Source organism: Myotis myotis, unplaced genomic scaffold, assembly GCF_014108235.1.
Source record: "Myotis myotis isolate mMyoMyo1 unplaced genomic scaffold, mMyoMyo1.p scaffold_m19_p_4, whole genome shotgun sequence".
NCBI lineage: Eukaryota > Metazoa > Chordata > Mammalia > Chiroptera > Vespertilionidae > Myotis > Myotis myotis.
The window spans coordinates 43,192,520-43,205,221 of NW_023416346.1; the positions used below are offsets into that span (position 1 = coordinate 43,192,520).

At 35.3% G+C, this 12,702-nt stretch overlaps 1 protein-coding gene across 2 annotated transcripts in view; it reads left to right on the plus strand.

The window, feature by feature from the left end:
* Positions 1-12,702, plus strand: part of KLHL13 (kelch like family member 13) — a 192,235-nt gene that overhangs the window by 65,595 nt on the left and 113,938 nt on the right. For both annotated transcript variants that reach the window (XM_036305760.1, XM_036305764.1), the window contains exon 2: positions 11,241-11,314. In XM_036305760.1, the coding sequence (XP_036161653.1) occupies positions 11,265-11,314 (50 nt within the window). In that variant the 5' untranslated portion in view covers positions 11,241-11,264. The remainder of the gene's footprint in view (positions 1-11,240; positions 11,315-12,702) is intronic.

A 12,702-nucleotide genomic window follows, 5' to 3' on the forward strand; every position in this document is an offset into this window, starting at 1 on the left:
ATAATGTTACTTGTGGAATCCTTTTTTAAAAATGGCATTACATTGACATTTATCTTGAATACTGAGTTTTGACATTCCCTTAAAATTTTGAGTCTGAGATCTCATTCAATTCATATCAGTCCTGGCTCTACAGTGTAAAAATAATTGGGAGAAATTGTAAAAATGCATAAGCATGCTGAATTCCTATTGATGTGCAAGTGTTTTTATGTTCTCTTTCTGTTTTAAAGAATACAAATCTGTAAATCAAAAGTTCATGCATTCATTGTGGTGGTGAGGTTAATTTATGAAATAAGGTACTATGATACAATTAGAAGGCCGGTGTACAAAGAAAAAGTCTTGGCTCTAGTTCAAATCATAAGTCAAATCACAAATAATTTCTAGTTTAACTTTTTTTGATTTATTAACAACTATGGGCCTGAATATAACCCATAAGGTGGCTATGAAAGATTGTATAAAGGATAGAGCTACCTGCATTTCCCTTTCTGTCTTCTTTCATTTTGTTCAGTTTGCTAAGTTTATCTGTGATGGAACCAAATAAACTATCTTATCCAGGCCTGCAATGCTGTTCTCTCTTGAATCTCTTACACAGTGAAAGTTGAATGATTTAATTTCCTAATTATGTTGGAAAGGCTTTTGTCTGGAATGTTGCTTTCTGTGGAATTCTGATGAGTGAATTGTCAACAGTTTTGCCATATTTGAAAATCACTTACTAAAAAGAGGTAAAACTCTAGTAAATAAACTACACTAGATGTGACCAGAACAGGTTTTTATTGTTTTCATTTAATTGAGTCTTATGACTGTGACTGAGTGGGATGTTAAACAGTATTGTATCTTTTAAAAGTTAATTACTTTGTTTTAATTTAATGTTGAAGAACATGGTAAACCTTTAAGGAAGCATATTATAAATAAATACAATTTTTCTATGGTTATGGTACACTAATTAGTAGACCTTAATTAAAGAGGATTAATTAGAAATGTATAGACTTTTAAAAAGTTCATCAATGTGAATTCTTCAAACTTTGCTCACAAACATTTTGTCAACAATGTAGTCAAAGATTTTAAATATCTTTATTCATACTCACCTAAATTATTTTGGGAAGGTAGTAATACTTTTTATTTTTTTAAAATATATTTTATTGATTTTTTACAGAGAGGAATAGAGAGGAATAGAGAGTTAGAAACATCAATGAGAGAGAAACATCCATCAGCTGCCTCCTGCACACTCCCCAATGGGGATGTGCCCGCAACCAAGGTACATGCCCTTGACTGGAATCAAACCTGGGACCCTTCAGCCCGCAGGCCAATGCTCTATCCTCTGAGAAAAACCGGTTAGGGCAATACTTTTTATTTTTAAAGAAATACCATACTGAATTTATCACTGGGAAAGATATACTTTATTTTTGCTATTGTTTATTTGGTGCCTGGTGTTTAGAACATGGAGTTCAGATTTCAGCTATAGGTTGATTTAAAAACCAGAATTCTCCAGCTAAAGGCCTCTTATGAAAAGATAATACAATGATTCAATCTTTGATTTTACAACACTGGAAAAATATAATGAAATAAAAACTCTGCTTGCATCTGGACTTTTCAAGAGTCACTTGGAATTTGATAATTCCATTATGTTGGAGATGTAGGCATTTTTGTTTTAAGATAGCTTATGAACCTCACTTTGCTTGGATAAACAGCTTTCTATTAAGATAATTAGTGTAGTGTAATGTAAAACCAGTTAAGATTTTTACCCTTTGTAACATTGAGGACAAATTGAATTATGGCCTGTGACCACGGCAATGGGGAAAAAACCCCAACAACCTTTACCTTGCTTAAACTCACCCGACTGGAAGTTTTCATAGAGGAGCCCAATTAATTTCCTTCCTCAGTAAAACGCACAATAATTTTTATCTTCCATGAATTTCTATATAGATTTCATTTGAAATTTTTGGTAAGCTTTTTTTCCTTTTTTTTTTCTTTTGTTGTCTTTCTCTTGTTTATAATATTTTATGGGACATGTAAGGTTTTCTATGCTAACTAGGACATGAGATGTCTTACTATCTTTTGAAGGTAAAAATGTGGGAAAAAATAAAATATGTGACTAATTGTCTTTAACCTGGCTGTGGATTTTGTCTCAGTTTCAAACACACACACACACACACACACACACACACACACACACACACAATTAAGGGCAAACCTTAAATTTTTTGTAATTACAATTCACATTCAAAATTATTTTATATTAGTTTCAGGTGTAGAATATAGTGTTTAGACAATCATATACTTTATGGTGTTCCTCCTGATATTTCCAGTACCCACCTGACACCATACATAGTTATTACAGTATTACTGACTATATTTCCTATGCTGTTATTTATATCCCTGTGACTATTTTGTAACTACCAATCTGTACTACTGAATCCTTTTACTTTTTTCTTTTTCCTTTTTTTAGAATTAAAAAAACATTTTTACACTATTTCAGATGTCCCCCCTTTCCTTCCCTTTCCTCCCCCCGATTCAGCCCCCCTGCCCCCGGGGCCTTCCCCTCTACTGCTTTCATCCAGTCCTCCAACCTCCCTCCCCTCTGGCAACAATCAGTCTGTTTTCTGTATTGATGAGTCTGCTTCTGTTTTTTATTTATTTATTTACTTACTTACTTACTTATTTATTTATTTATTTTTATATTGCTCTTTAGGGTCCACATATAAGTAAAATCATGATATTTGTCTTTCTCTTACTGATTTCACCTGGCCTATAACTTCTAGATCCATCCATGCAGTCACAAATGGTAAGCTTTCATTCTTTTTATCAGTAACTAGAGGCCTAGTGCATGAAATTTGTGCACTGAGGTGGGGGATCCCTCAGCCTGGCCTGAGCCCTCTCGCAGTCTGGGACCCCTTGCTCCTTACTGCCTGCTGGCAGTGGAGGTGGGAGAGACTTCTGCCACCACTGCTGCGCTCGCCAGCTGTGAGCCCAGCTTCTGGCTGAGTGGTGCTCCCCCTGTGGGAGCGCACTGACCACCAGGGGACAGCTCCTGCATTGAGTGTCTGCCCTCTGGTGTTCAGTGCGCATCATAGTGACTGGTTGTTCCCCCGTTTGGTCGATTTGCACATTAGCGTTATTTTTTATTGTCTAAAGTTTTACATTTGTCTTCTTTTTCCCCAATTGACCCCCCCCCGCCATTCCCACCCCAGGCAAGCCCCCACTTCCCCAGAGCCTGTGTCAATTGGATATGCTAATATTAAAGAGGCTACTCCATTATACATATATGTCACCACTTTTTTATCCACTCATCTATTGATGGGCACTGGATTGTTTTCATATCTAGGCTATTGTAAATAATGCTGCAACGAACATATATTCTTTCAAATTAGTGTTTTGGGTTTGTTCAGATATATACCCAGATGTGGAATCACTTGGTCATAAGGCAGCTCCATTTTTTAATTTTCTGACTAGACTCCATACTGTTTTCCATAGTGGCTGCACCAATCTGCATTCCAACCAATAGTGTACAAAGGTTCACTTTTATCCACATACTCCCCAACATTTGTTGTTTGTGGATTTATTGAATATATAATAGATATTCTGACAGGATTCAGATGATATCTTATTGTGGTTTTAATTTGCATTGCTCTGATGATTGGGGATGTTGAGCATTTTTTCATATGTCCTCTCTAGAGAAGTGTCTATTTCAAGTCCTCTGTTGATTCTATTTTTATTTTTTAATTATATTTTATTGTTTAAAATATTCAGATAGTAGTACATATGTCTCCTTTTTTTCCCCATTGACCCTCCCCTGGCCTCCCCTACTCCCTGGCACATGCCCTTACTCCCCCCCCCTTCAGTGTCTTGTGTCCATTGGTTATGCTTATATGCATGCATACAAGTCCTTCGGTTGATCTCTTACCTACCCCCCGCAACACGCCCCAGCCTTCCCACTGTAATTTGACAGTCTGTTCGATGCTTCTCTGCCTCTGTATCTATCTTTCTGTTCATCAGGTTATAATGTTCTTTATTATCCATAAATGAGTAAGATCATGTGGTGTTTTTCTTTCACTTCCTGGCTTATTTCACTTGGCATAATGCTCTCCAGTTCCATCCATGCTGCTGCAAATGGTAAGAATTCCTTCTTTTTTATAGCAGTGTAGTATTCCATTGTGTAGATATACCATAGTTTTCTAATCCACTCATCTGTTGATGGGCATTTAGGATGTTTCCAAATCTTGGCTATTGTAAATTGTGCTGCTATGAACATAAGGGTGCATTTATCCTTTCTGATTGGTATTTCTGGTTTCTTGGGATATATTCCTAGAAGTGGTATTACTGGGTCAAATGGCAGTTCCATTTTTACTTTTTTGAGGAAACACCATAATGTTTTCCACAGTGGCTGCACCAGTCTGCATTCCTATCAGCAGTGCATGAGGGTTTCTTTTTCTCCGCATCCTCTCCAGCACTTGTCATTTGTTGATTTGTTGATGATAGCCATTATTACAGGTGGGAGGTGGTACCCATTGTCATTTTGATTTGCATCTCTCAGATGGTTAGTGACTTTGATCATGTTTTCATGTGTCTCTTGGCTTTCTGAGTGTCCTCTTTTGAAAAGATTCTATTTAGGTCCTTTGCCCATTTTTTGATTGGATTGTTTATTTTCCTTTTATTGAGTTGAATGAGTTCCCTGTAAATGTTGGAGATAAACCCTTATCGGAGATAACATTGGCACATAAGTTCTCCCATGCAGCAGGCTGTCTTGTTGTTTTGTTGATGGTTTCTTTTGCTCTGCAGAAGCTTTTTATTTTGATGTAGTTCCATTTGTTTATTTTCTCCTTAGTCTCTCTTGCCCTAGGATATGTGTCTGTAAAGATATTGCTAAGACATATGTCTGCAATTTTGCTGCCTTTGGAGTCTTGTGGGATTTTTATGGTTTCCCATCTTACATTCAATTCCTTTGAGCTATTTTGATTTTATTTTTGTGTATAGTATAAGTTGGTGATCTAGTTTCATTTTTTTGCATGTATCTGACCAAATTTCCCAGCACCATTTATTAAAGAGACAGTTTTGATTCCATTGTATGCTTTTGCCTCCTTTGTCGAATATGAATTGAGTATAATGGCTTGGGTCAATTTCTGGGTCCTCTATTCTGTTCCATTGGTCTATATGTCTGTTCTTGTGCCAGTACCAGGCAGTTTTGAGAACTGTGGCTTGGTAATATAGTTTGATGTCTGGTATTGTGATCCCTCCACCTTTGTTATTCCTTCTCAGGATAGCTGTGACTATTCGGGAACCTTTTTAATTCCAGATAAATTTTTGGAGATTTTGTTCTAGATCTTTGAAATATGCCGTTCATATTTTAATAGGTATTGCATTGACTCTATAGATTGCTTTAGGTAGTATGGACATTTTAATGATGTTGATTCTACCAATCCATGAACATGGGATGTTCTTCCATTTGTTTATATCTTCCTCTATCTCTTTTTTCAATGTCCTTTAGTTTTCAGAGTACAGATCTTTTACATCCTTGGTTAAGTTTATTCCTAGGTATCTTAATTTTTTTTTTTTTGGTGCAATGGTAAATGGGATTGTTTTTTTTCATTTCTCTTTCTGTGAGTTCATTATTGGTGTATAAAAAGGCCATAGATTTCTGGTTGTTAATTTTGTATCCTGCTACATTCCCAAATTCATTTATTAGGTCTAATAGTTTTTTAATGGAGTCTTTGGGGTTTTTTATGTATAATATCATGTCGTCTGCAAATAAGGACAGTTTTACTTCTTCTTTTACAATTTGGATGCCTTTTATTTTTTCTTCTTGTCTTATCGCTATGGCTAGTACTTCTAGTACTATGTCGAACAGGAGTGGTGAAAGTGGGCATCTTTGTCTTGTTCCTGTTCTTAGGGGAAATGGATTTAGTTTTTGCCCATTGAGTATGATGTTGGCTGTAAGGTTTGTCATATAGGGCTTTTATTATGTTGAGGTATGATCCCTCTAATCCCACTTTGCTGAGAGTTTTCATCAAGAAAGGGTGTTGGATTTTGTCAAATGCTTTTTCTGCATCAATTTATATGATTATGTGATTTTTGTCTCTCAGTTTGTTTATGTGATGTATCACATTTATTGATTTTCGGATATTGAACCATCCTTGCATTCCTGGAATAAATCCCACCTGGTCATGGTGTATGATCTTTCTAATGTATTGCTGAATCCAATTTTCTAGGATTTTGTTGAGGATTTTAGCATCTATGTTCATCAAGGATATTGGCCTTTAGTTCTCTTTCTTTATGGTGTCTTTATCTGGTTTTGGGATTAAGGTAATGCTGGCTTCATAGAAAGAGCTTGGAAGTGTGCCTTCCTCTTGAATTTTTTGGAATAGTCTGAGTAGGCTAGGTTTTAGTTCTTCTTTGAATGCTTGTTAGAACTCCCTTGTAAAGCTGTCCGGACCAGGGCTTTTGTTTGCTGGAAGGTTTTTGATCGCTGTTTCAACTTCATCAGTAGTTATTGACCTATTCAGGTTTTTTTGACTCTTCTTGGTTGAGTTTTGGGAGCTTGTCTTTTTCTAAGAATATGTCCATTTCATCTAGGTTGTCCATTTTGTTGGAATAGAGATGTTCATAATATTTTTTCATAATCATTAGTATTTCTGTGGGATCAGTTTTTATTTCACCTCTTTCATTTCTGATTTTGTTTATTTAGCTCCTCTCTCTTTGCTTCTTGATGAGCCTTGCTAGAGGTTCATCAATCTTGTATATCCTTTCAAAGAACCAGCTCTTGGTTTTTGTTGATCTTTTGTATTGTGTTTTTTTTTTTTGTCTCTATGTCGTTTATCTCTGCTCTGATCTTTATTATTTTCTTCCTTTTGCTTATGCTGGGCTTTTCTTGTTGCTCTGTTTCTAACTCTTTGAGTTGTAGTATTAGATAATTTATTACCATCGTTTCTTGCTTTTTGAGGCAGGCCTGTAGAGCTATGAACTTCCCTCTCAAGACTGCTTTCACTGTGTCCCATAGATTTGGGATTGTTGTGTTTTCATTGTTGTTTGTTGCCATCATGCTTTTTTATTTCTTCTTTGATCTCTCTGGTAACTGAGTCATTGTTTAATAGCATGCTATTTAGCCTCCAGGTGTTTGATTTTTTTTATCGGTTTTATTGTAGTTGAATTCTAGTTTTATGCCATTGTGGTCTGAGATGGTGCTTTATATGATTTCTGTCTTCTTGAATTTCAAGAGACTTTGCCTGTGACCCAATATATGGTCTATCTTTGAAAATGACCCATGTGCACTTGAGAAGAATGTATATTATGTGGCTTTGGGGTGAAATGTTCTGAAGATGTCAATTAATTCCATCTGATCTAGTGCATCATTTAGGATTGATGTTTCTTTGCTGATTTTTTGTTTAGAGGATTTGTCCAATGGTGATAGTGGGGCATTAAATTCTCCTACTATGACTGTATTGCTATCAATCTCTCCCTTGATATCCTCCAAAAGTTTTTTTTATGTATTTGGGTGTTCCTGTATTGGGTGTGTATATGTTTACCGGAGTTATATTTTCTTGTTTAATTGCTCCCTTTAGTATTATGAAGGGGCCTTCCTTATCTCTTGTTATGTCCTTCACTTTGAGATCTAATTTGTCCGATGTAAGCATTGCTACCCTAGCTTTTTTTTTTTTTTCATTTCCATTCCCCTGAAAAATCTTTTTCACTTGAGTTTACTTTAGTACTATTTCAGTTGTATTTTTTACCTTTAAACTTTTGATCGTTCTGGAATTTATTTAGGTTACCCTCATGTAAACTGCAGTAGTGTGTAACGAATTTGTTTTTCTAAAGGCTATCCAATTATTCCCCAATTATTTTTAATCATTTATTTTTCCCTTGTTTGAAGGCCACTTTTGCCATGGAGAGTCACTTCCTGATGTATTTGAGTTCCCCATAAGTTCCTGAAAGAATTTAGTTTTGTTTTATTTTTCAAACCACTGAAGTGTGGTTCTTCTAATCCATATTGACTCTCTTAAAAATATCATCATTTACTTTAAAAACTATTAAATCAATTAGCAATATTTTCCTTGATCTTGGCAGAGTTTGAAACAGTTGAATTTCTTCCAACTATTCTTCTGTACCACACTTCTCAACTTTTATCTCACAATTCTCTTAGTTTCCCACCTACCCTATTTTTGCTAACTTGTCTTCCTGTTTCTTGTACAACATTGTTCTTTGAAATTCCACCTTTCCCATGGCAAATAAAATCCTGAGTAATATTTCCCAATCTCATCACTTCAGCTATTACTTAATGGCTAAATATTCCTATATTTTCATTGTAGTTCCAATCTAAATGTCTATATATTCAGTTTTCTATTAGTTACTATATTGTGTGTCCTAGGGTATTTCAATATGCCTATGTCAAACCATTGTTCTCCTTGCTTTCAATATTTTTCTTTCTTCTCTGAACCCTACCTCACTTGATATCATCACCATTTCCCTCAGTTACCTACATAGATTTTGTCTTTGATGTTCCCTTTTCCCTGTGATATCTGTCAGTGATCTTCAGTTGTAAGTCTGTGCCCTTTTTTCATGCCTTTTCTATCAAGTAGTTTATTAGCTGGTCTCCATACTTCTCTCTCTCTCTCTCTCTCTCTCTCTCTCTCTCTCTCTCTCTCTCTCTCTCTCTCTCTCTCCTATTGTCCTTTGTTGCAGGCAGTGTTAATTAAAGCTTATAAAACAGTAGGTTTTAGTTAAATCCTGCATAAAGTGATCACATGTGTTTATTTCTTCTCCTTTCCTAACTCCATTAAAATTAAAGTAATGAAATTGAAAAATTCAAAAGGACAAAGAGAACAGAAGTGGAAACATTGACAGATGTAAGGTTGAAACTAATTTTTTACTTAGAGCAAAGGAAGTTACGACTTCAATATCTCCCCCTACATGAACATTTGAGAGAAACCAACTAATTCTTCCTCTATAACTACTAATGTTTCAAAACTTGGAGGCACCTGATCTGGGAAGGCAGGAATGAGTGATGAGATTGAAAACATGGGCTGTTTCTTGAACGTCTTTATAATAAGTGGCTAGAGTCCAAGTCTTATTGCCCACTCTCTGTTCCTCAGAAGATCAGAGGTTTCTTATATGGAGAATTTGAATGGGAGCACCCCAGACTCAGAGATCCAGGTGCAGCAGGTAGATTGGTTGAAAATATCGGATTAAGTGAAAATGTGCATACCTAATTTTAGGACCTATATTTCTACCCAAGATGCAGTTGTTAAAAGGAGCATGAATTATTTGTTTTCACATTCCCAGATTCCTAATAGTAATCTTGATATAGTTTGATTTGTTTTTTCTTGGCTCATCTTCTAAGAAACCGTAACCTAAACAAAATTAAAATTCCTCAATAACTACAATTCACTTGACACAAGCATTTTTAGAAACGGTATGTCGAAGTCAATTGATTTTGAGATGCTTAAATTTTTTAAAAATTTTATTTAGGCTGCTCAATTTTTAAAATTGTGATAGGATTATAAACATAGAATAGGACTGAAATAAATATAAATGTTACATTGTTATTTGATTTGTTTCATTTTTAGAGTTATGAAGACCCAAGAAATAGAGTGCTTTATTTCCTTCTCCTTCTTTTGCTATTGTCTCTAAATTAAAGGGCAGAAAGATGGCAAGGAACAATGAAAACCTTTTTTTCTCAAGCTTAATTGTTTTAGTTCTTCACATAGTTTTACAACAAACATAATTATATAAACAAATTAAATTGCATCTTCCCAATGCAATATAGTGATTTTAATTAAAAATATTTAATGTTGACATTATTGCAGGTGTCCCCCATATCCTCCCCTTTGCCCACCTCCACTTACCCCTGCCTCCTCCTCACTTGGCCTTCATCACACTATTGTCCATGTCCATGGGATATGTATATATGTTCTCTAGCTAATCCCTTCAACTTCTTTATCCAGTCACTCCCACCCCCACCCTTCCGGCTTCTGCCAGTCTATTCCACTTTGTCAGTTTATTTTGTTCTTTAGATTCCACATGTTAGTGAGATCATATGGTACGTGTCTTTCTCTGCTGACTTATTTCGCTTAGCATAATAGTCTCCAGGTCTATCCATGCTGTTCCTTCTTTTTTAAAGCCACAAAGTATTCCATTGTGTATACGTACCATAGTTTTTTAATGCTCTCAACTGCTGGTGGACCATCTAGGCTGTTTCCATATCTTAGCTATTGTAAATAATGCTACTATGAACATAGAGGTGCATATATTCTTTCTGATAGGTGTTTCAGGATTCTTAGGATATATTCCTGGAAGTGAAATCACTGGATCAAATGTCAGTTCTATTTTTAATTTCTTGAGGAAACTCCATACTATCTTCCACGTAACTGCACCAGTCTGCATTCCCACCTACAGTGCACGAGGGTTCCCTTTTTTCCACATTCTCACCAACACTGATAATTAGTGACCTTGAGCATTCTTTCATATGTCTACTGGTCATCTGTATGTCCTTCATTAAATATCCGTTTTTGCTTCCCAATGTATTTGAAATTAATAAAATACATTAAATATACTCTACATCTCCAACACAAAGCATTCACATTACTAAAAACCAGTATATTAAGTAGATAAAGTTCAGTTTACTACAAACTACCTCCTCCTTTCCCATAAAAAAATCAACAGGCATGACCAAAACAAAAATTCAGTGCAGATCAGGAAAACAATGCTTTTATCCCCACTACCTATTTTATATCTTTAGATTTAAAAATATTATACCTTTCTAGCCTTAATTTTGACCAATCACTTCTAAAATTGTGGGCCCTGTTTATGGGCTGCTCAGGCCTTTAGTTTCCCTGGTAAAATGGAAATTAGTCCTGTCAGTATCTACTTGGAAAATGTTTGCCTCAACCCTTTGCTTTAACTTCTCTTGTCTAACCCAACTTCACACAGACTCCTCAGTTCTTCTGAGTTTCATTTAATCCAACTTCTGTATACTTGTTTTTATTTCATGGATAATTGCTAGCTAATGATTTCACCTGAAATTTAGTCAATACTTTTTTAATGATTCAGTATGGCATTTTGTATATATTTTGACTGTTGCAGATTGAGTTTCCTATATTCCTTTATTTTCTAAGTTATCATATGGACATTAGGTACATGGATATATATTTTGCATTTCTGTCACAAAATATATGAAATACTACAAAGGTAGCACAATTAGAAACTTCTAGTATTGGTTTTCATAGTAAATATTGACTTATTTTCCTCCTAAACAGATTCTTATCCAACTTGTGGAGGTGATGGATCAACTGCATCTAGGGGAATCAGTTGCTGCAGTTCTCCGTAACAGGTATATTTATGGAAACAATTTACCTTATAAATAACATAATGTCTCTCCTGCCCATTGATATACCTAACATAATTGCTATTCAGTAAGTATTTGTTGAATATCTGGAATGAAATAAAAGTATTTGCTATATGAATGAATAAAAATAATTGACAAAGAAAGGGAATGGTGAGCATGTTAGTGATCATATGTTCTGAACTAATGAAAAAATAAAAAAATATACTTAGAAATCATAATTAGTATAAATTGTGAACATGTAGAATTCAGTCAGTGGAGCTATTGATTGAAATTTTAAAGCATTTCAATGAGTGAATACTAGTATCCATTGCATAAGAATAGATGTCTCAACAAGTATTTTTAAAATAGTATTGCTCTATGACTGTGTGTATGTTTCTGTTATTTAAATATCCAATTAGTCTTACCACTATGCTCAACACCCGAAAATAATATAAAATTATACTAAACTAGAGGCCTAGTGCATGAAATTCGTGCACTTGGGGGGGTGGTCCCTCAGCCCAGATTGTGAGAGGGCGCTGGCCAGACGGAGGGACCCCACCGGTGCATGATTAGGGCTGGGGAGGGACATAGGAGGTTGGCCTATTGGGGAGGGACTGTGGGAGGGCTCTAGGGTGTGTCTGGCCCATCTCGCTCAGTCCCAATTGACCAGACCCCAGCAGCAAGCTAACCTACTGGTTGGAGTGTCTGCCCCCTGATGGTCAGTGCATGTCATAGCGAGCAGTTGAGTGGCCTTACCATATCATTAGCATATTACACTTTGATTGAACAGATGACTGGATGACAGGACACTTAGCATATTAGATTTTTATTATATAGGATGTCAACTGTAATTGAAAAGTACAATTTAAAAATATCCAATTAAAACTCTTACAGGGAGTCATGAGAATTTCAGAGCTTCCTCTGACAATTTAGACTTTTAATTCATGGTTCAAAGAAATATACATAGCCTTTGCTTTGTAGGTATGGAATAATATCCCTTATTCTCAATACTTTAGTTGTATAGTTTGGGTGAAACATTTAAAATAAATGTGATGGAATTGTCTATATAATGGTTTTAACACTTAGTAATGGTGTAACCTTGGGAAAATTTCTCTATTGCTCTGTGCCTTAAGTTTCTTATCTATGAAATGGGGATAATAATAATACCTACGCCTTAGGATTGTTTTGAGATTAAATAAATGACTATTATGTGTATGTGGTGGGAGGGGAGAAAGAGAAATAGAGAAAGGAAGGTTGGCACAAATAATGGTAAGAGTTTTAATTGGATATTTTTTAAATTGTATTTTTCAATTATAGTTGACATGGTATATCAGTGGTAGTATTGAAATATAATTGTGGGATTTTAACTATTTTGAAAATATAATAATTGTGTT